The following is a 26,869-nucleotide window of genomic DNA, read 5'->3' on the forward strand; positions in this document are numbered from 1 at the left end:
AGATAAACAATAAAATCATTTATTTACAAGTTACGGCTCTAATTAATTTTTGGTAAATAAGTTTCTCAATCAGCCTAGATATGTTCTGCTATCCTTCAAATCCTTGTTGGACATGAATAAATTATACTCTCAATGTGCATGAATTGCTGGTTCATTGGTAGCTGGACGGGACGTTTCACACCACCAGGCCCTTATGTGGTACTTCCAATGTGCCTTTTTAGTGTCTAGAGCATGAGTGGTGGACAACTTAAGGACTTTATACTCGTTTGCAGACCCACCCTATCCTGTCTTTCAGCCATAATGCCAAATGCAACATTAATCTTGCTGTACTTGTGACAAATGCCTGTACCCACTTGGGTGGCTGGTTTGCATATTTATCTGGCCGGTTATCCAATTTCCATGGTGGCCCGGACAGGTGGGCTGCGTGATTTGAGAAGACTATAGCAAAAATGGCTCAGTTTAGAAGTTGTCCACTCCTCCTCTCTTACTCTGAATGTCCGGAACCACCGGAAGAGAAAGCAGTCAATACCCAAATTACATTACTTGCGTAGACAAAGGTTTGAAAATTGGAGAACGCCCTTGCATATTAGGAGTGTGGCGGCTCTTCTTGCGTGGTGTTCAGCTGTGTTTGTTTGCTTTTACCGAAAGCGGTGACACATAATCTGAATTTCTTCTATGGTTTGATGAAAGGTCTTGCCCACCAGATGGGAAATCATTTTTAACTCCATGTGGGAAAGTAGCTACAAACCTAAAATGCTAGTATTTGTTAAACATAGATAGGTCTGTCTTGACACAATTATCCTTTACGTTTATTGGACAAAAATACGATTCGGACAATCACATGTTCAAAGACGCAGTATGCTTTGATTCCCCCCCCCCCCAAATTAATTAGCCTGCAACGCTTTCGTTATGTTGTTGTTTTTTGTTGGAGAAAGTGGGTGATATCCTAATGCAAATACATGTGGTGACATTCAAATTACTTCGGGGGTGGAAATTAATCATTGTTGTTTTTTTAAATTAATAATAATAATAATAAAGGGACACTGCCGGACTCTTCATGTCTTGTTTTAAAATTGAACTGAATTTGCAGAGAATCAGGGGCACTGCAACCACACACCTAATTGTAAGCTGTTGGGGCTGACAACAATTAAAGCAGAATATTTGCTTTCTGGGGTGCAGGGGGGGAGGGTTAGTGTTTTGAAGAATTAGTGGTAAAGTTGCTCTGGTAACGGTGTCTGCAGAAACGTGGCAAAAATTTGGTTTTGTCGAATGGTATTAGTATGATTGAAGAGCTAATGCATTCAGTTTATGAGAAATGAAGACATGTTTAAGGCCTCACATCCTGATCCAGAGATCCATGTGTAGTAAGCTGCAGGTGTAGATTCCCCTCTCCCCCATTTCTGTGGAGAGTGAGCCCATCCACACATGCATTGGACTGTATGTGGGGATCAGTCTTTCTCTGTTGAAATGAGGGAGGAATCGAGGAAAGGAAGTTGCACCCTGGACCAGTTCACTGGATTGGGATGGTGGTCTTTGGCTGAGTCCCTTTTTAAAGTTCCAGCTTGCTTATTTCTTAAATTTGTTTATTATTATTATTATTATTTGTTTGTTTGTTTGTTTTTTGGGAGGGGGGATGTTCTGAAAATTTGCTGTTGTTAAGTACTGAAGTTGCTTTTGAAAAAATAAATCGAAATAGAATACAAGAGCTGCAATGAAGAAACTGCAATAAAAGTATCAATTTCTTATTATTTATTCAGGAGATATCACCTAAGCCTCAAAGTCAGAAAAAAAATGAAGCTGATATTAGCAGTTCTGCCAACATTCAGAAATCTGCACTGTTGCCCTCAACTTTGTCTTCAGGAAAGGCTCGCAGCAAGAAATGCAAACAAGAATCTGGAGATTCTGCAGGGTGTATAAAGTCCCTTAAATCACCAATTTCCCCAGAGTTAATACAAGTGGAGGATTTGACCCTGGTCTCCCAGCTTCCTTCTTCTGTGATAAATAAAACTAGTGAGCACAGACATTTTAAAACATACCATAATTACTTATATTACAGTCATATTGGGAAATAATCATCATTGGGGTGGTTCTTTTTCTTTCCTTTTTCCCTTTCTTTTGAATGTGACTTGTTTATAACCGACTGGGTTTGGGGGGGGGGGGCTGGGAGAGTGGAATGCAAGTGTGACATGGGATAGTACATGCAATTAAGTTCACCACTGAAGTTTTCACCTCCCCACCCCAAAAAACAAAAATCCTTAGTAGCCAGTACTGGAAACTCCTTGCACATCGGTCATCCGAAAGGAGGAAGGAAAGAAAACCCAGACCGACTCTTTTTGCCATTTCCAAAAGTTTTCCTATATGGTTGCCTGGAAATTTTGGGTTGCCTGGGTTTTGGGGGGGGGGGGGTTGTAAACCCATTTGTTTCCAAGACTGAAGTATCTAAACACACACAGTATGGCACTTGTACGATGGTGGAAATTCATGGCAAGAGCGCAACTCGTCATGTTACACGGAGCAGCAAAGGCTACAGCTGATCTGCTTTGGAGGCCCCCGATTCTTCAAAAAGAAGATGACCCATTCTTGTGTTTTGTTGGTGTTTTGTTTTTGTGTTTTTTTGTTCCTCCACCACCACCCTCATCCTCGAGAAATTCTACTGGCATGATTTGCCTGCTGGACCTACTGCCTCTTGCTCTCTGTGTGACATTTGCTCTTAATTTTAGTGCAGTAGAAGAGAGGGGGGGGGAATAGGTTTCAGTCCCTGCGATGAGGGTCCAAAGGAGGCTGGTTTAGATGGGGGGACAGGAATGTACAAAACTGCAAGAAAACTGATCAGCGAAATGTTTGCAGTTGTAGAAATGTCCAAATCCCTTTGGTAGGGGAAATGGAGGAGGATAATTCTTGCTTTCTTCTGCCCCCCCCCCTCTTCAGACCGCACCATTTAAAATTTCCCTGCCAGAGGGTTTAATCCCTTGTCAGCGGTAAAGTAGAGAATGTGGGATTCTGTCAAGCGCTGCTCTAGATCTTTTGCATCTCTCCGGGAAATGAAGAATGACACACACAAAAAAACTTCCTAGGGCTGCTTTCTTCCATCACCAGTTAAAATTATCTTCCGCTGAATGTTATGATCCAGCCATAGCTACTTAACAAGTCTCGCTGATTTGAAAGGGACTTGCATGCACCTAACTTCTGGTTGGATTGTGCTGCTAATTAATTGAGAAGAGGGGAAGCGGCTTGTGCGAATCTAATTCTCCCCCCCTGCCCCTTTTGCACTGAAACGCTTCATCAGTCAATGACACTCTAAATCTTCCCTCATTAAATGTTGCCGTCCACACTTGTTGCGATTGCACATGATGTCGGTAAGTAACCTTCACTGAGGATGATTTGTGCCTTTTAAAAATGCAAAGATAGCACTGTAAAGGGAATCCCTCTTAGCAATCTGCAGCTATTGTGGTAGACTTGAAAACCATAGTTACAGCTTTTGCAGAGAGTTGAGCAGTTTGCAGGTCTTCCTCCCCCTTCCTCAATTTTTTTTAAACCTGGGGATTAAATTTTTTTTTCCCAATTATGAGGCTTCTTAAGCTGTGTTTATTTTAATTCATGAACATTTTCTATAAAGTGGCTTCCATTGGATCTAAAGTTGTTTACAGTATATAAAATAAAATAAAAAGAATCCATTCCACAAATTAATAAATAAAAGAGCAGAACAACAGAAGCTAAGAACGCACAACATAAAATCCTCTGTATATATTACACATTAAAAGTCATTGAAAAGAGGTAGGTTTTCAAATTAGACTTTGTGGTGCGAGCTTTTAAAGTGATTGCTTGAATATAGATGTGTGGAAACTAACTTTGCTGAGTTCACTTCCTCCAAACCATTGCAGTCCCGTTGCTTTCAGCAGAAGAGTTAACCACGGACTTGAATTTCTTCCACTGAAATCAATGAGATTGCAAAGTGTTTTACTTTGGTTGAATTTGAACCCATTGTAAACCTCCCTTCCCCCTTCAAAAAAATAAATTAAAAATCCTGGAATTTGACCAAAGGAAATTAAACGACCCTTGATGCCTCTTGGGAACTTCCCTATGCATAACTCTTGTGTATAAATCGAATCCGGCATAATTCACTCACATACACACGATTATGAGATCATTTCAATATGTATAGTAAACACAGCTTGCTGCATTAGTGGTAGCCTTGGAGGAAGGGGGTGAGGAGCAAAATTATAAAACTGAAGCCAAAGGCCCAGTATTGGGATTCACTGAATCAGTGATATAAAAATGGCTTACAATGGCATGGCTAATACGATGCACTCCATATCTTGCTGTATTACATACGGCTTCTGTCATTCACCCTTCGCCAGGTTCCTGTGTTTTAATTGAAGTTCTAGTCCACAACACCTGGCAAGCATGTTGACTAACCCCCTGGTTTTAACTAACGATTGCCTAGTGCATTGTCAAACCTACCGTACTTAATTTCTCAAGGATGTTATAAGCTGGAACACATGCGTGTGCGCACACCTTCATTTCAAGGTGGCTTACACGCTATTGAAATTATAAACGACTATAAAAAGCAACAGTGAAACAGGATTTAACTGATCTAGTACATTCAGGCCGAAGTAAAAGAACAATAGGCACATTGTGAGTGCTTTTCCAAAACCTAACCGGAAGGCTAGCGCAGCAAATAAGTTAATATTAGTTGCCAAAAAGTTACCAGGCCCTGCAATCCCACAGAGGGCATTCGGCAGATAATGCATTGTTGCAAAAACAATGGAACAGTTTTGTATCAGAAAGTTCATCATTCTTTGCTTGCTTCAGGAATGTTAAGAAATGGTATACTCTGCATTTATTTATAACATCCTATTGTGGGAACGGGGAACCTATGGTCCTCTAGTTTTTGTTGGGATTCCAGCTCCCATCATCTGTGGTCATCAGCTTGGGCTGATGGGGGTTTGAAGTCCCAACAACACACAGACAGCCACAGGTTCGGCATCCCTGGTTTATACTTTTCTCCTAGCAGTTAAGAGGGGAGTGAGAGAGTCAGAAATCAAATGTATCAGGGAGCTTAGGTATATTAGTGCTGCCTATGACCTTTTGTGCCAGATTTGTTCCATCACAAGGGACACCCCCCCCCCATTGCAAGCCTTTTCATTAAAAGCCTGCTTCTACTAACTGAAGCTAAAAACCATTCCTCTAGTCTCCTGGTATCCCCCATTTTTCTATTTGTAAAGAGCGATGCCATGATAGATGGGGAGCCACTTAAGGAAAGCGCCTTATGACCTTAGAAATATTAGAGGAAGGCGATGACCTGTGTCTGCTTCATGAACATTGCAAGGTCTCTTTTTAGGTCCATCACAGCCAGTGAGTGCCCTTAGATCCTTCAAAAATAGCCAGCGGAGAAGAAGATCACAGCGCTTAGCGACTGGTTGGTTGCCTCATGGTTCACTAGAAAAAGTTCCTTCTCCCGCTCCAGTCACTGATAGAAAAGTGTTCTCCATCAATTCCCCAAATCAGCTGCCAGCATTACTGGAGGGTAATGTATTTCAGTCTAAAGTAAAGAACCAGAGAGAATCCAAGTGTTAAACGTAAGAGCTTTGCGAGGAGACATGTCCTGCCTGACAAGAGCTTCTGGCTAATAGATGAGAACTGTGCCATGTTAGGTGTGTAACTCAGCGACTTCAAGGAACGCGGTGCTTGTCTGTCATTTAATATTACATTCTTTCTTTTATGTAGTTCCCAATGTTGCTCATGTCTCCCTCGAGAAGCGCGGACTCTGCCTCCCTCTTGACTTAAGCCGCAACTTGGATGTGTCGGCGCTGTTAACTGCGGAGGCTGCTTTCCGCAGTGAATACCCCATTAAAGAGAAGGAAGATAATCAGATGGTGTTGTGCCATTCTTCTAAAGCAGTGACTGATGGCAGAGGAGCCCCAGTGGCATCAGGTAAACTGTCAGCGGCTTTCAAGAGTGTATTGGGTCATGCAGAATGCTATAGGCCACTGCGTGTAGAACATTTCTGGATGTACGTTTAGAGTATGTTAACTCTAGGAAATACCTAGGAAATTGTTGTTGTTGTTCAGTCGTTCAGTCGTGTCCGACTCTTCGTGACCCCATGGACCAGAGCACGCCAGGCACCCCTATCTTTCACTGCCTCCCGCACTTTGGTCAAACTCATGTTAGTAGCTTCGAGAACACTGTCCAACCATCTCATCCTGTCGTCCCCTTCTCCTTGTGCCCTCCATCTTTCCCAACATCAGGGTCTTTTCCAGGGAATCTTCTCTTCTCATGAGGTGGCCAAAGTACTGGAGCCTCAACTTCAAGGTCTGTCCTTCCAGTGAGCACTCAGGGCTGATTTCTTTAAAGATGGATAAGTTTGATCTTTTTGCAGTCCATGGGACTCTCAAGAAAATACATTGTGTGAATGCGACAAGCTAGGAAATACATTGTATGAATGCGACAAGCATGTGTTTGTGTATCATTCAGGTACACTTATCCGCAAGGAGAGGTTGGTTGAATTCTCTTGTTTCAGTGCGCAAGTCCACTTTTCGTTGCCACATTGTGTATGAAAAGGGCCCTCCTATTTGCTGTTTTAGTAATTCCCGTGTTTGGGCCACTCCTTGTCACTAAGAGGTGTATCCAACTAAGTCATTGTGCGCACCAAACTTCCTTCCCCTCCTCCTTCTCTGCACCCCCTGCCCCAAATCTAAGGGGAAGTTCGGTTGTGCTTGCAGAAGTCATTCCACTCGGGCAATGATTTAGTCGGATTCAACCCACTGTAGTCAGCCATGGTTCTGCTTACACCTTCATTCAGCTATCTTCGGAAGCAACCATTTTGGAAACAGCTTAGGTCTCGTGATACTGCTCTGCATGGTTGGCGGCAACCCAGCCACACCCAGTTTTCTGAAATGGAAGCATGATGATTTGCCAATGTAGACAACATAAGGAGACTGCAAATAAACTGTGCTGGTCTTTTCCAGAAGCAAAGCAATACAGTGGTACCTCGGGTTACATATTTAATTGGTTCCGGGTTGCCGTTCATACCTTGTAAAGTACACAACCCGAAAAATCACACTTCTGCGCATGCGCGGATTGCCCACGCATCAAAAAACACTTCCAGGTTACCAGAGTACGTAACCCAAAAATACGTAAGCTGAAGCGGACGTAACCCGAGGTACGAATACATGAAAGCTGAAGTTTACTTCAGGAAACAATTCTGGATGAGGGGGGAGAAAAGTGAAAGGGGAGATGCTCATGGCAATTTCTCAAAAAAATCTGGCTTTAAAAGATTGCTGATCCTTTATCTAAAAGTAAATAACATCTGTCTTCTCAGTGCTATACAGGCCCTACAGAATTCTTGGGGTGCAAATAATTAGGAAAAGGTGAAAGTGGATAAGTTGGTTACTGTGCTGGCTTGCAGAATTCCTCTCTTCTTTAATGTCAGGACCTCTCATCCTGTTCTCAACACCTTCTTTACTCTACCTTCTGTGCAAAATGTATTCAGATAATAAACTCTAGCAGCTTCTTTAGCCCAGCGGATCACATATGAAATGGATCATAGTCATATACAGAGGCTGCAGCTAATTTAGAAATGGAAATTTCAAGTAACATAATTCAGTGCCCCTTTTCGTTAGCATGGCAAATGCTCTCTCTTTTTTTGCAACAGATATAAATATCTCCCACTTACATCTCTTATTCTGAGAACAGTGAATGTGAGTTCTCTTTGATTCGTTTCCTTGTTTCTCATCCTCCGTTGTTTAATCTTTTCAGATCTAGCAGTATAAATGAACTAAGGCATGGCCCCTAGTGCTTGCCACCAAGAGACTTAACACACTGTTGCCAGCAGTGTTCTGCTAAGCTTCTGTTTCCTTTCTTACATCCACAGGCATGCTGAAAACGGAGAGAAAAACGAAATTGGAAGACAGATGCTCGTCGCTGCTTGGTATGGACAAAAAAATTTTTTAAGCAAAAACAAAACTGTAGCTTGAGAGAGCGGGAATGTAGCCTGTCTGTTATATTATTATTATTATTATTATTATTATTATTATTATTATTATTATTATTATTATTATAATAATAATATTTTATTATTTATTTTCACCTGTTAATGCTTTTTAAGGTTTTAAGGGGTCACAGGACAAAGGAATGTACTTCTTCACACAGAACATAGTTAAACTACGGAATTCGCTCCCATAAGGCGTAGTGATGGCTGCCAGCTTAGATGGCTTTAAAGGGGAATTAAATAAATTCATAGGGGAGGTGTAGATATATGTAGCGTAGCTCCATTGTTGTAGACAGCATGCCTCTCAATGCCAGCTGTTAGGAATTGCAGGTGAGCAGAGTGCTGTTGCAGTCAGGTCCTGCTTGTCTAGCTGCTCACGTTCAAACACAACTAACCTTGAACTATGACTGTAATTCTGCGTTACGACTTGTAATCTTTTGGAGGTCCCGAGCAACAAAGATGCTAGCTTGGCCTCAACTAGGGCCAGGGCTTTCTCAGTATTGGCCCCGACTTTGGGTTGGTTTCTGTTTGATACTTATGCTTCATTCTTTTATTGGTGGGCTATTTGAAAATGAGACTGCAGTTTTAATTTTGAATTTTTAAATTTGTATTTTAATCTGTATTTTAAATTGATTGTTTTTATGTTTTTGCTGTGATTTTAATTAGTGTTAGCTGCCCTGAGCCCGGTTTTTGGCTGGGAAGGGTGGGGTATAAATAATAATAATAATAATAATAATAATAATTATTATTATTATTATTATTATTATTATTATTATTATTAAATTTCATTGCCTTTGTAGAGGGTTTTTTTTTTTTTTGCAAGGCTCAGTTCTTGGTTCATCTCTAAAACTCCCTCTTCTTTGAAAACCGAAAACGTTTGGCCACTTCATCTGCAATCCCAAATGCACTTACTAGTAAGCCCAGTTTGTCTCCGTATAACTTGCCTCTGAGTAAATAGGCGCAAGTACTGTTGTAAGTGAACAGTTCCACTCTCAGGCAGGTGGCTGGAAGCACATGACCTAATCTTGGAACAGGCTGCGTTTGTTTTACACTGATGCCCTTTGTTTTAATAAAGATCCTTGGCCATTTGCAATGTAGGTAAAAAGAAGGAGAAGGAGAAAGAAAGAAAAGAGAAGAAGGAGAAAGATCACAAGTCAAAACAGAAAAAGAAGAAAAAGAAAAAGAAGAAATCAAAGCAGCATGGTACAGTTAAAATATAGTAAATCTAGCTAAGGACTTTGCCTGTTGTTTCAGACTTTGCTTGCTAGTTTGATCTCCATGCATTATGAGCTCTAAGCATAAATTGCTCCAATGTTGCTTCAGGGTGTGTTTATTAGATCTGTTGAGATACTGCCCGTTGACCAAATTGCTCTTTTGGCATCATACTCCAGTGTCCTCATTCACCTATAACACTTAGCCAATCTATGGCCTAGCAGGCTGGTGCCCATTTAGATAACTGTAGCCATTTTGCTCCTCTGCCAGGTCCAGCTGCTTCTGTTTGTACCAGGACGTTAGCCATGGTTTGGCTTCGTATTGCATGCAAGCTTGGGCTCATGCTTTGTTATTCTATAAACAAACCAGCAAATGGTAAGCCCAATAACAAACCTTGGTTTTTGTTCACGATTTGTTTGGAGCACGACAAACCAGGAGCCAAGGTTCTGATGTAACACTCAGAGTTTTCTAAATGTGCACCAGCATGTTTGCTCATTCATGCTAAGCCATGCTTTGGCTTAGCGTTACATGCAAGAGTAACATGTTGTGTCCTCTGTATTTGACACATGAGAAGTTGATCAAGTGTTTATTCTTAGGCATTTGCTCTTTGAATGTGCTGCTCATAAACATCTCTGTCAATCATCTTGGCATCTTGAGATTTGGTGATAAGGGACTGGAGTGGTCGCTTACCCTGCAACAGACCTGCGTTGCACATTCAGAGGAGTGAGAAGTTATTGCAGGAATCACTTGCGCATCTGGGTAACATGTGAAGGGAGCACTTCCACACCTGCCCTACGGCAAGTTGTATGAAATCCATACAAGAATTCATACATCTTGTAAACTATCGCTGTGTGGGATATTGGTATACAGAGATTCCACATCCATAGTATTGTTAGGAAGATTATTCAAAGATTGTATTTTCCTCAGAATAGCACTGATGGCATATGGTTTCAGAACAGAGTCCATACATCTTGTAATGGAAACATGCAAGTTTCATTTTTGCGTGTTACAGCACAGGAAAGGGAAGGGCAAGTGACTCACGCTGCTGTAATTCATCACTTCTTACCTGAATGTGCAAACATATCCAGAAATGCCTGTCTGTTGGAGGCTATCAGTCTTCTAAAACCTGCTTAAGGTGGCTATTTCCTGTTTGTTAGTTTTAGAAGCTGTGTGCATACATTTCTAAAAGGAGTGACTTTTAATGCAAGGGTGGTTTTGGTTTTTACCTTTTATATTTGGTATGTGTGTGTGTGTTTTAGCAAAGTTACAGGTGGGTAGCCGTGTTGGTCTGCCATAGTCAAAACAAAATAAAAAATTATTTCCAGTAGCACCTTAGAGACCAACTAAGTTTGTTCTTGGTATGAGCTTTCGTGTGCATGCACACTTCTTCAGATATACCATGCGTGCACACGAAAGCTCATACCAAGAACAAACTTAGTTGGTCTCTAAGGTGCTACTGGAAAGAATTTTTTATTTTGTTTTGTTTTAGAAAAACCATCTTGATGTAGGTAGACTGCAGTACCATGTGGTCGTGTTTTGTGATTACTTTGCAGATTATTCGGATTTTGACGATAGTTCTCTCGAGTACTTGGACAGGTGCTCCTCTCCATTCACTAGGTCCTCTGGGAGCTCGCTGACACTAAGAAGCACAACCGTGGAGAAGAACACATCCTATCAGTACCCAAGGGCTATTCTGTCTGTCGACCTTAGTGGCGAAAGTAGGTTTCCTGTCTTGTATGTTGTTCTGCTCCTTAAATCTTGATTTCATTTTTCACCTAGAGAAATTGAGGAATTAACCAAATATGTGCTGGTTTAGCTATCCATTTTTTGTTTTTGCATTTCTGAAGAGTAATTTTTCTTTCTTTATAAAGGACACTTCAGATGAGCCAAGTGCTTCGTGTAGATTTTCCCCCTAAACCTAATAACAGCCCTCTAAAAGTAGCCTGTCCCCATTTGTTTTCCTAAGCCAGCCAGGTGCACCTGGAATCTTGCAAACAGGGCATGTTGCAGATTGTCGTCTCCTGTTGTTTCTGCTCCAGCATCTCATAATTTCAGAGATTCTGCCTCTGAACACAAAAGCTAAGCATAGCTAGCGTGCCCTTATACAGGTGAAACTAGAAAAATTAGAATATCGTGGAAAAGTCCATTTATGTAAGCAATTGTTTTCATTAGCTACTGGAGTTTAATATATGAGATAGACTCATGACATGCAAAGCGAGATATGTCAAGCCTTTGTTTGTTATAATTGTGATTATTATGGCGTACAACTGATGAAAACCCCAAAGTTGAAATTGTTAATTTGGGGTTCTCATCAGCTGTACGCCATAATCATCACAATTATAACAAATAAAGGCTTGACATATCTCGCTTTGCACGTCATGAGTCTATCCCATATATTAGTTTCACCTTTTAAGTTGAATTACTGAAAGAAATGAACCTTTCCACGATATTCTAATTTTTCGAGTTTCACCTGTATATTCTATAAACCTGTCTAATTGTTTTGCTTTGATTATGTGGGGGGTGGGGGGACCAACCCTTATCTAGATGTCTTCGCCACATCTTTTGGTAGTAGCTTGCCTGAGCTCATCCAATGAACTCATCAGCAAAATTAGCTCGTGCTTTTGGCTACTATTGGTAAAGAAATGCTTCCCAACAGCAATGCACACCCATCACACAGGTGCTCCCATCACACAGGTGGCAAATAGGGAGAAGGCTTTTTCAGTTTTGTTGCCTCTATATCTGGAATGCTCTCCCCAGAGAGGCCTACCTGGTGTTGAATATTACAGCTTCTGGGCACTGGGTAAAGACTTCATTAAATCTTTTAAACCTGTAAATTAATACGATTGATAAGAAATAAGTTTTTTTAAGTAGGCAGTTTTTGTGAGTACAGTATCATACCAATGTTCATTCCAAGAGGAAATTTGAGTGTCTGCTGTTCCAAATGCACACAATCTAATCCAATGCTACCCACTTGCCAAATTGTATTGTTTTCTGTAATGTAATGTTTTCAAATTTCAGACCTCTCTGATATGGAGTTTTTAGACGACTCTTCTACCGAGAGCTTGCTGCTGAGTGGCGATGAGTACAATCAGGACTTTGATTCAACCAATTTCGAAGAATCTCAGGATGAAGAGGATACTCTCAATGAAATTGTCAGGTGTATCTGTGAAATGGATGAGGAAAATGGGTTCATGATTCAGGTAAGGAATCTGCTCTCACTACAGTTTTCTGTGGAATTTTTTATCCAGTTATTCAGAACTTTTTTCCCTTTGGGATATTATTTTTAAAAAACTTATAGAGTGGTATGATTCAGGCTGGTTTGAATTAGCACTGTGCCTCCATTCAGTCTCTGTGGAGCTCCCCAGTGTGTGTTTGTGTTGGGGAGATAATACATATTTTAAATTCTTACAATGGCACAGAAGTTTTTCCTTCACCAGAGACCATTCTAAGAGTTCTGTCTCTTGCAATTTATGGAGAATAGTTGGAGCCACCTTATACTGGAGTTGCATTGGCCCTTCTAACCCTTCTACTCTGACGGCCAACAGTTTTCCTGAGGTCTGAGCAGGTTCTGAGAAATCAGATGTGGAATAAACATGAGCGAGAGACGGCCCTTAGTTCTCTTTATCACTAACCGTTACTTGTTTCAGTATTTATAAACCGTCTTTCTAGACAAGGCATCCAGAGCCTGGTGCCTCCTTAGATACTTTGAACCAAAGATTCCACCAGCCATGACTGCATGTTGTTGATGTTGTTTTAACCAAGCGAGGGTTGGAACTGAATTTCCCTCCCACATTATGATGCATTATTTCCTTTCTCTTTTAATCACTGCCACAGTGTGAAGAGTGCCTGTGTTGGCAGCACAGTGTGTGCATGGGATTGTTGGAAGACAGCATTCCGGAGCAATACATCTGCTACGTTTGCAGGGACCCACCTGGTAGGCGCAAATTTTCAAGCTAAGCCCCAGCGTTTCCAAGCCCCTGTAGTAGCTCACACAACCGCCACTGCTCCTATTTCCCACACACTTAAGGGTGTGTTTTGTTGCCAGTGTTTGTGATGATACAGTCTAGGATCTGGCCTATGCAGTCAGCAGAAATACATGGGGCTGTTGTTGCTCAGACTTCAGGAGGCGTGCTGCATGCCCCCCAAAAACCGTCTGGGGAAAGGCAGCACCTCAGGATGAAATGTTCTAGCTCAGTTCTCCAACATGCTAATTTTCCATCTACAGAGATATGTTTCGGTTTGTTTTTTTAAAGGGGAGATTTTTGTTGTCGGCAAATTCAAGGAAGCGTCACACTTTCTGCAGTTGTTTTCCTGGGTTTGTCTGTAGAGTTCTGTGGCCACTAACGTGTGTCCTTTCCTTGCCCTCCTGTCCCATCCTTGTGGAGGCCTGATGCTATAGTCTACCCTTATATGCATCTAAAGTAGGGGAGGGGTGGGGAGTTGGATCATATGGCTCCTGTCCAGGTTTGTTAATTGTCCTGCTTTAAAAGGCGTGAGGATCCTATGCCCTTTTAAAATGGGGGTTGGAGGGGGGGTTATTGGGTGGTTGTTTTTATTTTGATTATGTATTTCGTGGTTTTATATTTTGATTTTATTCTGTGAACTGCCCTGAGATCTCCAGGTATAGGGTTGGTATATAAATTCAAATAATAATAATAATAATAATAATAATACAGTAGACACTCGGGTTGCGAACGTGATCCGTGCGGGAGGCATGTTCGCAACCCACAGCGTTCGCAACCAACAGTGCCGCATCTGCGCACGTGCGGGTCACGATTCGGCACTTAGGCGCAAAGCGCCGAAACCCAGAAGTAACCCATTCCGGTACTTCCATGTTCAGCACAGTGTGCAACCCGAAATCACGCAACCTGCAGCGGCCGTAACCCGAGGTATGACTGTAATAATAATGGCATCATGTGGTAGGTGGGTGTGGCTTGGCCAAATGGCCTGGTGGGCCAAATGAGCAGGCCTGACAGGCCAGATTAGGCCCTTGGGTTGGAGGCTCCCTACCCTTCCTCCAGGGCAATGCTTCCTCTCTCTTGCTCTATTTATGATTAATAATCCACTGTATGCCCAAAGGCTGCAGGAAAGTTAATTATTTTTAAAGTACGTCCCAATGAAAGAGAAATAATAATAATAATAATAATAATAATAATAATAATAATAATAATAATAATAATAATTTATTTATACCCTGCCCATCTGGCTGGGTTTCCCCAGATACTATGGGCGGCTTCCAACAGAATATTAAAATACAATTGTCTATTGAAACATTAAAAGCTTCCCTAAACAGGGCTGCCTTCAGATGTATTGTAAAAGTCTGGTAGTTGTTTTTCTCTTTGATATTTGGTAGGATGGTCTATGGCAGTGGTGGCGAACCTATGGCACGGGTGCCAGAGTGGGCACGCAGAGCCCTCTCTGTTGGCACGCGCCATCACGCCAGCAGTGCCGTTGTTTGGGGTTTTCAAATTGGCCAGCAGGTTCCCCCCACGCCTCCTTATGAGTAAACTGCTCCCACCCGGCCGGCAGCAGCTTAGAGGTAGTTTATCTCCCCAAAGCAGCTATATTCCTGCCTCCCCGCCCCCGGCCATTGGTGGGATTTTTTTACAGCCAGCAGGCTGTAGTTTGCGTGATTGGTGGCTTTGTCAAGGGTTTTCGTTGATTGGTTGCTGCCTGTGATCCTTGAGACTACGGTATGTGTTGTTTCTGCTCCTTGTGCCATAGGAAGCGTTTATAATTTGTGTGAGTGTTCTTCTCCCCCCCAAAAAACAACTGTGATGAAAGCCCCCCCAAAAGCTCTGCTATTCTTGGCAACCCCCTCCCCCAAAAAACTCTGGGCAATGCCCCCCCCAAGCTCTATGTGTTGTTTCTGCTCTGCGTTTATAATGTGTGTGAGTGTTTTTCTCCCCACCAAAAAAACTACTGTGATCCAAGCCCCTCAAAAAAGCTCTGGAAGTCTTGGCAACCCCCCCCCCCAAGAAAAAACTCTGGAAATGTCCCCCAAAACTCTATGTGTTGTTTCTGCTCCGCATGCCATAGGAAGCGTTTAAAAGGCGTGTCCCCCCCCTCAAAAAAACAACTGTGTTCCAAGCCCCCCCCTCAACAACTCAGGGCAGCCCCCCCCCACTCATTACAGTATATTAATTATTATCCCATATTAAATTGCCGTGTTGGCACTGTGCGATAAATTAATAGATTTTTGGTTGCAGTTTGGGCACTCGGTCTCCAAAAGGTTCACCACCACTGGTCTATGGGGTCACAAAGAGTTGGACACGACTAAACAACTAAACAGCAACAACAAGGAGGGCGTTCCACGGGGCAGGTGCCATTACCGAGAAGGTCCTTTGCCTGGTTCCCTGTACCTTGGCTTCTTGCAGCGAGGGAACTGCCAGAAGGCCCTTGGCACTGGACCTCAGTGTCCAGGCAGAATGATGGGAATAAAACGGATGTAATCAAATAAATAAATAAAAATTCAATCTGTCTGCCATTTTAAGTCTTCCCCTGGTGTTCCAAATCCCAAAGATGGTCAGGATCCAAATTTAGCAAATCACCACACCTCAAAACGACCACAAATGGGGCTTCACGGTGCAGACCCAGGAACATCCCAAAGTTTCCAAACCAGGTGATTGGCCAGGCAGGCAAATCTCTTCTGTGATAGGAACCTACCCAAGTTATAGTAAGAGCCCATCAGCCTTCTCGGCACCAATGCTGACATCCATTTGAGAGCCCCTTCACACATCTCTTCTCCCATTTATGAGTATTAAACGGAGGACATGGTTTCTCAGTGCCTGTAACTGCAGCATGGTGGCACTTGTGCAAACACACACCTGTGCACCCACCCTTTTGCATTATTCACCCTCCGATAGAAGACAAAAAGTTTCCACAGCGATGGCGAGAGAATAAAATCTGAATCCCTCGTTGTCTCTAGGTCAGAGATGGAGTGCCAAATATCTCTACGATAAAGACTGGTTGAATAGCGGCCACATGTGTGGTTTGTCGTTTTTAAAAGAGAACTACTCTCATTTGAATGCCAAAAAGATTGTGTCGACGCACCACCTCCTGGCTGACGTGTATGGTGTTATGGAAATACTACGCGGGCTGCAGCTGAAGATTGGGATACTAAAGTAAGCGTGCATTCTGGTGTTGCCTATTGCTTTTTAGGGATATTCTCTCCTCTTTACCTTGGTAGAACAATAAGACACTTAAGGATTAGGGTAGTTGCGTGGCAGGGTTAGAATGGTTTTGGGGGAGCAGAGGCCAGGAGCTCAGTTCTCCTACTGCAGTTTCCCCTGATGGTTTTGACCATCTTTTATCACCATTAAATATTTGTTTAAGAAGAACAAAGTGCCAAGCTCTGCGCAAGGCTCAGAGGCGACATGGTCCTGCCACGAGGAATTACAATGTGTTCCAGTTTCAGTGTCACATTGTGCAGCCTCTGGGTGCTCAGGTGAGCATGCCTGGTCGTTGCAGGACTTCTGTAATTTGTTTTGACAAGCCGCCCCCTGGTGCCACGTCAGATTGAGTTCCAGAAAGACAAAAGGCCCTGCTTTGCATTCAGGCGTCGAACCAGATGTTTTCTGGTTCACTGCCTCCATAAGTGGAGACAGAAGTGTTGACGTACAGAGATTTGAGCCAATTCCCCCCCCCACTCGCCCCCACGTCAACTGACTTATGCCTATCATGAGACAAACTTGGTTCCACTTGATGGACTTGTGAATACTGCAGACTTCACATGTCGTGGAACTGCTCACCTGAATCTCTTTCGTAAAAATATTAACACAGATCCCCTCTTTGGGCTGCTTAAATCGACTTCGTTTCTCTACCACTTTGACCCCTTCTCTCTCCCCCCCCCCCCCCAGGAACAAGCATCATCCTGACCTTCATTTGTGGGCTTGCACAGGTGTGCGGAAGGATCCAGGACAAATAACTCTTGGAGTGGAAAGAAGGGTATTGGCTGTGCCAGATACCATTAACCCCCCTGAAAGGACGTATCATGGTCAAAACCATAGAGAACCCCCTAGTTTACCCCAGAAGATGGAGGAAACGTACATTACGAGTGAGCACAGTTACCAGAAACCCCAGAGTTACAGTCAGGACTGCAAAATGATGACCGATCCTATAAGCTCAGACGATGACACCAGCAGTTTTGAAGACGACCAGGAGCTTCCCTTAGAGGATAAAAACTGTTTACAATATTCATCTAAAGAAGATGGTTTCAGCCATCAGGTAAAACTACCCATTGGTTTGTGCAACCTTCCAAGAATTACAGTGCAATCCTAACCATGACTATTCAGAAGTAACTCAGTGGGAATGGGGGCTTACTCCCAGGTAAGTGGGGTTAGGAGTGAAGGCAGAAGCAACAAAGGGTCCCATAGCACCTAAAGACTAAAAGAGTTATTGTTGCCTCTGATGGAAGTAGACCAGGCATAGGCAAACTCAGCCCTCCAGATGTTTTGGGACTACAATTCCCATGATCCCTAGCTAACAGGACCAGTGGTCAGGGATGATGGGAATTGTAGTCCCAAAACATCTGGAGGGCCGAGTTTGCCTATGCCTGAAGTAGACTCTGGTCCAGGTATCTTCAACCTTTTCAGATACAGGACCCCCTTTTTACCCAAACATGCATTTGGGGACCCATTTCTTAACTTTTTCCTATATATTTGCATGGCGGTAGTCCTATAGATGCAACCTACCTTGGGTCAGGCCATGCCCCTCTAGTGCAGGGTTTCTCCAGCTGTTGTTGGACTACAACTCCCATCATCCCTCGCTAGGAGGACCAGTGGTCAGGGATGATGGGAATTGTAGTCCAAAAACAGCCGGAGACCCAACCTGCATTAGTGTATCCTGACCCACCAGTTTGAAGACAATTGTCCTAGTCCATAAAAATTTGTGCTGTGTTTATTTTGGCTACTTCCTAAGCGCTACATAACCCCTAACCTGTTTTTGCTGCAACAGGCTATCCTGGCTGCCCTTCTGGCATTTTTTATGAAGGCAAAATTAGCTTCAGATATCAGAGGAGAAAAGTGTAATATCTTCAGCCTAGAGAAAAGAGGGTGTGGGCAAAGGAGCACGCTGACAGTTTTACAATATTTAAAAGTTTATTGGAAAGAGCAGCAGGGGTGATGGGTCAATGCTGTCCATCATTCCAGCATTGGACAGAAGGACAGAATTTGAATTGGGAAGTTTTATGCTTGTGCATCACACGCTGAAGATGCCTTTCTTTACTTACCTTGGCCTTTGACACCTGAGATTTAGGACCCACACTGTTATTTTGATTGTATTTGCTTTTAAACTGATTTTAAATTTGCTTTTTAAGATTGCTGTAGCCTATCCCTGGGACCTTTTAGTGAGGGGTGGGTAAGAAGTTGAATTAACGATCACTGTAGCAGTGATAACAATAGATAACGCTACAGAGATAAATTTTGGTTGGACACATCAGAAAGCATTTCCTCGACTATAGAAGCAGTTCAAGCAACGGAGTCAATCTGAGGCTGGAGAGTTTTGGGCTGCTTTCAGGGAGCATTCTGGAGTTGCATGAGTGCCACAAGTAGGCCAGGCAGTGTAAGAACTTTCATCAGGGCCAAGGGAAGAGAAGGTTGTGGTTGTTTCACACTTGGGCCAGGAGGAACCGGTGATTCATGTACTGGGCTATGGCATCATCAGGCTTGCACTTCCGCCTTCCTGGCTAACTCTCATGCTGTGCTGCTGCTCCCTCACTCCAAAGACTGCTTGTAAGCGACAGAGGAACAGGATACTGCAGCCACACAGTAGCAGATTGAAGGAGACCACCAGCTGGTTCTCCCCTTCAGCTACATCAGTAATGGAAGAGGAGAGGTGGGCCACAAGACAAGTTTAAAATACAAGGCTGTGGCACTCGGGCGTTACCCCCAGTGTCCTTTGCAGACCTTTGTGCTTCAGGGTGGTTTCACATCTAGTAGTTTCTGAAGCAGGCAGCATCCCGGAGCAAGATTGTGGGCCCGACTCTGCTGCCTACCCACTGGCTGTCCTGCCCAGAACAGCCACAGCTCTCTCTTGCTTGCTCCCTTTGTGTCCCTCCCCCACTGCAGGTTGCCTCCATGACTTAACGCATAAAACTACATTATCCAAACTTGTTTCCTATTCACAATATGCCTCTCCCCCCTCCCCAATCCACTCAAGTAAGAGGAGTGAAAATGACTTCAAAATTTCTCTTCTGCTTCTCGACAATTACATTTCCTGCTTGGCATTTTATGAACTCTTGCTCAATGTTTTTGTTGTTGTTATTATTGTTGTTGTTTTGTTTGGAGGCAGCAACAGTCATAATACCATGATTTTCTCTTTTCCTAAAAGATGTAGTTTCCACTTCCTTTCCTGCATTTCGTTTCTCTTCCTGCTAAAACTTGCCCGGTTCACAGGCAGTTCCACAGTTGCTCAGTCTTCCATTTCAGCTTTTCTGCAGATCCATAGCTGCTTTTCAGCTTGTACTCTTCCCCATAGCCCATGTGTGCAAGGACTGCCTCCCAGGCTCCAGTTTCCTGCCCATCTGCCCAGTTTAAGGAGTGCTAACAATGGTGTAATGTGTGCTTAATCAGTAACGCACCCTTGGGGTTAAAAGTCTATGCCTTTACTAGTGACCTTTGCAACTGTGGTCATCTGCTATAGAGCCCTGTTCTGTGTGTGCTTGGTAGGTTGAGAGCAAACAACAGCTGAACCTTGACGTTCTAGAAACACTTTTAATTTTCATTGTACTTCATTTGGTGCCTTGAATCAACAAAACCTGAAACTTGTTTATCTTTTTCTGTAACTGATCAACAGAGCATGGAGAGCTGTGTTGAGCGCAAACATTTTTCTACACATATTACACTTATGTACCAGATGCACATAGCAGCACATGGACTGTACAGGAATAATAATAATAATAATAATAATAATAATAATACCCCACCCATCTGAATGGGTTGTCCTAGCCCGGGGGTAGGGAACCTGCGGCTCTGGAGCCGCATGCGGCTCTTTCGCGGCCCTGCCGCGGCTCCGGGGCGGCTGCCTGGGGCGCGGAGGTGGCGCGGAGTGGTGGGGGCACTGCGCCTGAGAACTCCTCGGCCGGAGGGAAGACGCGCCAGCCCTGCCCGCGATGGAGGGGCGGTTTGCAGGGGGGAGAGGGAGGGAGGGAGGGGGCAGCCGGGGGGAGGCGCGGGGGGCGGGGCCTGGTGCGACGGCGGCAGCGCAGTTGGCGGAGCGGGGCCGTCCCCGCCGTGGCCCGCCACTGTGAGCGCGCAACAGGCGCTCCTCCTTCGGCTCCGGGGCGGCTGCCTGGGGCGCGGAGGTGGCGCGGAGTGGTGGGGGCACTGCGCCTGAGAACTCCTCGGCCGGAGGGAAGACGCGCCAGCCCTGCCCGCGATGGAGGGGCGGTTTGCAGGGGGGAGAGGGAGGGAGGGAGGGGGCAGCCGGGGGGAGGCGCGGGGGGCGGGGCCTGGTGCGACGGCGGCAGCGCAGTTGGCGGAGCGGGGCCGTCCCCGCCGTGGCCCGCCACTGTGAGCGCGCAACAGGCGCTCCTCCTTCGGCTCCGGGGCGGCTGCCTGGGGCGCGGAGGTGGCGCGGAGTGGTGGGGGCACTGCGCCTGAGAACTCCTCGGCCGGAGGGAAGACGCGCCAGCCCTGCCCGCGATGGAGGGGCGGTTTGCAGGGGGCAGAGAGAGAGGGAGGGAGGGGGCAGCCGGGGGGAGGCGCGGGGGGCAGGGCCTGGTGCGACGGCGGCAGCGCAGTTGGCGGAGCGGAGCGGGGCCGTCCCCGCCGTGGCCCGCCACTGTGAGCGCGCAACAGGTGCTCCTCCTTCGGCTCCGGGGCGGCTGCCTGGGGCGCGGAGGTGGCGCGGAGTGGTGGGGGCACTGCACTGCGCTCCTGGCCCGCCTGGGCTGCGCCCGCCGCGCCATCCTCCTGACCCGCCGCGCCTGCCCGCTTCCCTCCTTGGAGTGTCGGGCCCGGCGGGCGGCTGGGGTGTCCTTGTGGGGCTTGGCTCCGTTGCGCCTTCCCCGCTCCCCGGAGAGGTGGGCGGGCGGGGGACCTTCCCGGTGTCGGTCGCCGGATGGTGCTGCTGCCGCCTCCGCCTGGCTTTGCTGCTCCGCCTCGCCGTCCAGCGCCTCTTTGGCAGCGGGATCCGGGGGGCGCCCGGGGGCCCGGCCGGGACTCGGAGCCTTCCTGCGCCGCTGTGCAACAGGAAGGCCGGGCGGCGGCGGCGAAAACGTCCGGGCTGCTTCTGAAACCTCCGCCAACCGGTGCTTCGCCAGCGCTCGCTGCGGGCGGTGTACATGCTCAACGATGGCCCCAAGGGCGGCTCGGGGGCCCGGAGCCCCGAGGCCGGCGCGCTGCAGAGCCTGGCGCGATTCCCCCCCAAAAAAACCTGTTTTTTGCTTTTTGGCTTTTTGCCTTGCTCTCCCACCCCCCTCTCTTTTTTTTCCTCCCCTCCTTTTTTAATCCAAGGGGAGAAATCCCATTTTTAAAACAAACAAACGAAAAATAAACAAACACCCCCCACAGCTGCTGCAGCCACTCTATTTGAATTTTTATTATTACCCTTTTCTCCCTCTATCCCCCCTTTTTCTTTTCTCTTCCCCTTTTGTTTTTGTTTTCAAAAAAAGGAAAAAGAAGAAAAAGATTTCCCCCCTTTATTTTTATTTTTTAAACTACTACATATTTTTAATAGATATTCTCCCCACCCCACCCCACCCCCAATTTATATTTTTCCACCCCACTTTTCCATTCCCACCCCCCTTTTTCTTTCTTTATTAATTCGCTTGCCAACCTATCTTAGAGGGGGAAGCCCTCTCTCCCACCCACCCCACCCCCAATTTATATTTTTCCACCCCACTTTTCCATTCCCACCCCCCTTTTTCTTTCTTTCTTAGTTCGCTTGCCAACCTATCTTAGAGGGGGAAGCCCTCTCTCCCACCCACCACACCCCCCCAAAACAACTTTGAGCTGAACCCCAAAAAACGGGGGTAGATCACTGCTGAAAGTAGATCACAGTTTCTTGGGAGTTGGCCACCCCTGGTATAAGACATGTAACTAGAATAAAAATTTTAAAAAACCAAGCAAATAATTGTAATAACTACTGTAATAAAGCACTGCTATAATTATATATAATTTCCCTAAAATTTTGGTTTCATTCGCCTTTCCGTGCTGAAATGTCACAACCTGAACGACCATGGCTTGCCCCCCCCCCAGTTTTGATCCTGGGTACGCCCCTGAGTCAATGCAAAAAAGTAAGAACTTATTCTTGTTGTTTTTACTAATTATACTTTGCATTGGCTCCTATACGTTATTTATTATTATTGCATTAAGGTAAGAAACAATATATGCAGCGTTATATTTGTTTTAAATGTCGCAATGGTTTTGCGGCTCCCAGGTTTTTTTTTTCCCTTTGGAAACGGGTCCAAGTGGCTCTTTGTGTCTTAAAGGTTGCAGACCCCTGTCCTAGCCCTTCCGGGCAGCTTCCAAGACATACAAGAACACAATAAAACATCAAGTATTGAAAACTTCCCTAAACAGGGCTGCCTTCATATGTCTTCTAAAAGTTGTATAGCTATTCAACTCCTTGACAACTGACTGGAGGACGTTCCACAGGGCGGGCACCACTACCAAGAAGGCCCTCTGCCTGGTTCCCTGTAACCTCACTTCTCGCAGTGAGGGAACCACCAGAAGGGCCTCAGAGCTGGACCTCAGTGTCCGGGCAGAACGATGGGGGTGGAGATGCTCCTTCAGGTATACTGGGCCGAGGCTGTTTAGGGCTTTAAAGGTCAGCACCGACATTTTGACAAACTCCCTTTGAAATGTGCAAAACTTAAATTTTATTTGCTAGCCTCCTTCCCTTTCCCTTTCTTTCTTTCTTTCTTTCTTTCTTCTCTCACCAAAATATCAATCTCTGACAAACAAATACTGGAAGTCTGTGCAGACTCCCCATTGCCTTGTGAATTTTTTATCATAGGTAGCCGGGCCGTTCCTTACAAATATGAGGTCTAGAAGTATGCCACTTTAATAATAACAATAATAATAATAATAATAATAATAATAATAATAATAATAATAATAATAATAATAATACACTCTGGTTACGTACTTAATTCGTTCCAGAGGTCCATTCTTAACCTGCAACTGTTCTTAACCTGAAGCACCACTTTAGCTAATGGGGCCTCCCGCTGCCGCTGCGCCGCCAGAACACAATTTCTGTTCTTATCCTGAAGCAAAGTTCTTAACCTGAAGCATTATTTCTGGGTTAGCGGAGCATATGTAACCCGAGGTACCACTGTAATAAGCTAGCCAGAGCTAACTCTTTAAGGTCCTGTTGATTTCACTGGGAAAATTCAAGCATGTGCTTAACTCTCACCAAAATTTTGAAATCAGAGGTGCCCATAATCCATTTGCTGGATTGTGTCTTACCTTTTTACTACCAGCGTATTTTGCTGGAGAACTTCAAGTGCATATTAATGAGGATATGATTTACAATGTGTAGTGCTCTGCTTCACAGCCATTATTAAAAGTTGCATTAACCTATTGTAGTATAGTCCTCAGCAAATCACCTCCAATGCTCTCTCGTTGTGCTGTGTCATTTAAGAGCAGCGGTTTTGTTTAATCTTACTCTTCAGCTACAGGGAAGCGGCTTCAATCAAGCTGTGTCTGTGGGCAGGGATGTAGAGACAGCCTTTGCTAATTCCTCTCTCTCTCTCTCTCTCCACCCCCCAATCTTTGTTTTGTTGATATCAAACAGAGGCATTTGGCTGAAGGGAACACTGTGTTTGTATTTAATGAAAAAAGAGGAGCCGAAGAACATGTGGACTCCCATCTTCAGTGGCAGCTAAACCTCCTCACCCACATAGAGAACGTACAGAACGAAGTTGCTAGCAGAATGGACCTTATCGAAAAGGAAGTGGATGGTAACTATCTTAAAGCAATAAGCGCATATATTGAAATTTGGAACCCTCCCCATCCCAAAGTTTCTGGAATGGTAACACATTTAGAAACTGGTGCGTAATGTGCAATGCAAGGTGCACAATTATCACTTTTTGAGCAAGTCTCTTATAATATTATTAATAATAAAAATTTATTGTTTATATTCCTCCCATCTGACTGGGTTTCCCCAGCCTCTCTGGGCGGCTCCAAACAGATTAATAATAATAATAATAATAATCAACAAAACATCAAACATTAAAACCTTCCCTAAACAGGGCTGCCTTCAGATGTCTTCTAAAAGTCAGGCAGTTGTTTGTTTCCTTGACATCTGGTGGGAGGGTGTTCCACAGGGCGGGCGCCACCACCAAGAAGGCCTTCTGCCTGGTCCCCTGTTCCCTGTAGCTTCACTTCTTGCAGTGAGGGAACCACAAGAAGGCCCTCGGAGCTGGACAATGGGGGAATGATGGGATGTATTCAGTTTGGTTGACAGCTCTAGGAATGATAGAACTGTAGAGTTGGAAGGGACCCTGAGGATTATCTAGTCCAACCCCCTGCAATGCAGGAATATGCAGCTGTCCCTAACAAGGATTGAACCTGCAACCTTGGCGTTATCAGCACCACGCTCTAACCAACCGAGAATAGCTGAATGCCTTGTGTTTGTCCATTTACGATCTGTTCAGATTAAATGACAAAATACAGTTAGTTGAAACCAGAAGTGGGTGCTTCCTATGTCCCCACAGCTGTCCCAGAGCGGAAAAGGGATCGGGCTTATTCTCATAATGCTAAGAAGCTTGAGGGCCCCCCCCTGTTTAGTGCGACTCCAGAAACAGGCCTGAATATTGCCGCATCTTGCTATCCCTAACTGTGCTCGTGTCTCTTTTGTCTGTGCAGTTTTAGAAAGCTGGCTTGACTTCACCGGGGAATTGGAGCCACCGGACCCCCTTGCCCGGCTGCCTCAGCTCAAGCGGCGGATCAAGCAGCTCATATCTGACATGGGGAAAGTCCAGCAAATAGCAACCTTTTGTTCCGTATGACAAAGCGCAAGCTTAAAGGAATACTCAGATAGGCTCTTAACAATGGATTTCTTGCGCTTCGCGAGACTGACGAAGGGGTGATTACGAAAATTAAAAAAGACGCTTGAACGCTATTCCTTTGTTCTGTGCTGGATGTCCCGTTATCCCGAAGGTCTTGAGAAAAGGGGAAAGAGGAGGAAAGCATCAAGGAAGGGACACACCGATGTGGCCTGCCAGGTTGCTCCCACAGGACATGTCGGGGAAATCTTCAGACTGGTGTTTCCTTAAGGGGGGAAATAAATTTAAGAAGCTGTGTTGGAGAAGGAATGAAAGCGCAGTGTTTTCTTTCAGTGTGATAGCAGAGAAAGATTTACACCCACTGGTATCTTGAAAGATAGGTAAAATGGAGGCAATGCCTGTTTTTCCTGGTGCAACAGATATTACCCAGGAAAACAAAAAAATACTAGCTTCCCTTTTTAAAAAAGAAAAGAAAAAGAGAGGCTGTTTTCTGTGGTGGCCTCTTCACGAATATTATTTTTTAAAACAAAACCTTCCTTGCGGGGATCTTGCGCTCCTTGTTAGAAACAGGTGTGGGGAGGGTAACTGTCAGAAGTGCCAAATAACGTTTTCGAAAACCACTGAAACGGGAGGATGAGAGTCGTCGGCTGCGTGTTGCTCCCTCTTCCTCTTCCCCTGCTCCCCTAGCAGAGTCCTCCATATTGCCAGCAAACCATCCAATATTGTCCTTAAATCATATTTGCGTTTAGCCGCAACTTAACAGTATTCAGGGCTGCAGTGCATTTTTAAGAACATTTTTTTTTTTGTCCTGGACGACTGGTTAGCATTAGCTATCCGAAATACTGCGGCTCCTCAGCTGGATTGAGGAATGACCAGAACATTCAGAATGCCGGCAGATGGGCTGTGAAATCGGGCCATTTTCCGTGTTAACTGTTTTTAGATTTTGTGCAGCATCCAAGCAATGCGTCCTGCCAGTGCAAGAATTTCCATTTGTTGCAACAAGACTTGCACTCGTCTCCTCTCCCCTGCATCGTCCCCAAATCCGTTCTGTAGGGTTGGGAACCCCTAGAACAGAATTAGAGGGGCGTGGTGAGAAGGTGGAAGGTCTGCAGAAATCCTCATGCCGATGGGACCATGACTTGGTGCTGGTTTTGCAGATGACCCTTTGGGGGTGGGAACAGCACAGAATGAAATTGCAACATCTGTGCAGGTGTCTCCTGATGGGATTCACTTGTGTTGTATGCCAAGGAGCTTGGAATGGGTCAGCTTGTCCCCTGTTGTCATTTTTTCCAAATAAACCTTTCCCATGCTTATTTGTAACCCGGGAGCAGGGGCCGGCAACCTAAGGCCCGTGGGCCACAAGCAGCCCATGGGGGTCGTTTAACCAGCCCATGGACCCCCACTGCCCACTTGGGGACCCCCGTCACCCGATCAGTTGGCTCCCGTGCGCCACGCTAAACCAGAGCAGAGCAGGGACCGCCTTCCGCGACGCTGGCTGGCTTCCCATTGGCTGCAGGAAGTTCCTGCAGCCCACTGGAAGCTGTGCAAGCCTCTGCGCCAGAAGGAGCGCCGGAAATAGCTTTTGCATGTGCGTGCGCACTCCGGCCCACCGCGGCGTCTGCAGGACCATGAACCAGCACATGCTACAAAAACTTTTGCCAACCCCTGCCCTGGAGTGACCTGCAGGATCATTCCCCATGAATCAAAATCTGAGT

The 26,869-nt window shown here is 45.2% G+C and overlaps 1 protein-coding gene across 3 annotated transcripts in view; it reads left to right on the forward strand.

The window, feature by feature from the left end:
- Positions 1-25,327, forward strand: part of PHF20L1 (PHD finger protein 20 like 1) — a 62,849-nt gene extending 37,522 nt beyond the window's left edge. For 2 of the 3 annotated variants that reach the window (XM_033155880.1, XM_033155881.1), the window contains 11 exons: positions 1,758-2,010; positions 5,728-5,934; positions 7,874-7,930; positions 9,089-9,193; positions 10,756-10,920; positions 12,221-12,402; positions 13,037-13,136; positions 16,131-16,326; positions 17,062-17,428; positions 23,942-24,107; positions 25,015-25,327. In XM_033155880.1, the coding sequence (XP_033011771.1) occupies positions 1,758-2,010; positions 5,728-5,934; positions 7,874-7,930; positions 9,089-9,193; positions 10,756-10,920; positions 12,221-12,402; positions 13,037-13,136; positions 16,131-16,326; positions 17,062-17,428; positions 23,942-24,107; positions 25,015-25,157 (1,941 nt within the window). In that variant the 3' untranslated portion in view covers positions 25,158-25,327. Of the gene's footprint in view, positions 1-1,757; positions 2,011-5,341; positions 5,528-5,727; positions 5,935-7,873; positions 7,931-9,088; positions 9,194-10,755; positions 10,921-12,220; positions 12,403-13,036; positions 13,137-16,130; positions 16,327-17,061; positions 17,429-23,941; positions 24,108-25,014 lie in introns of all 3 variants that reach the window. The other variant, XM_033155882.1, reaches the window with a different exon arrangement.
- Positions 25,328-26,869: the final 1,542 nt, after the last annotated feature.

This window comes from Lacerta agilis, chromosome 7 (genome assembly GCF_009819535.1).
Source record: "Lacerta agilis isolate rLacAgi1 chromosome 7, rLacAgi1.pri, whole genome shotgun sequence".
Classification (NCBI taxonomy): Eukaryota; Metazoa; Chordata; class Lepidosauria; order Squamata; family Lacertidae; genus Lacerta; species Lacerta agilis.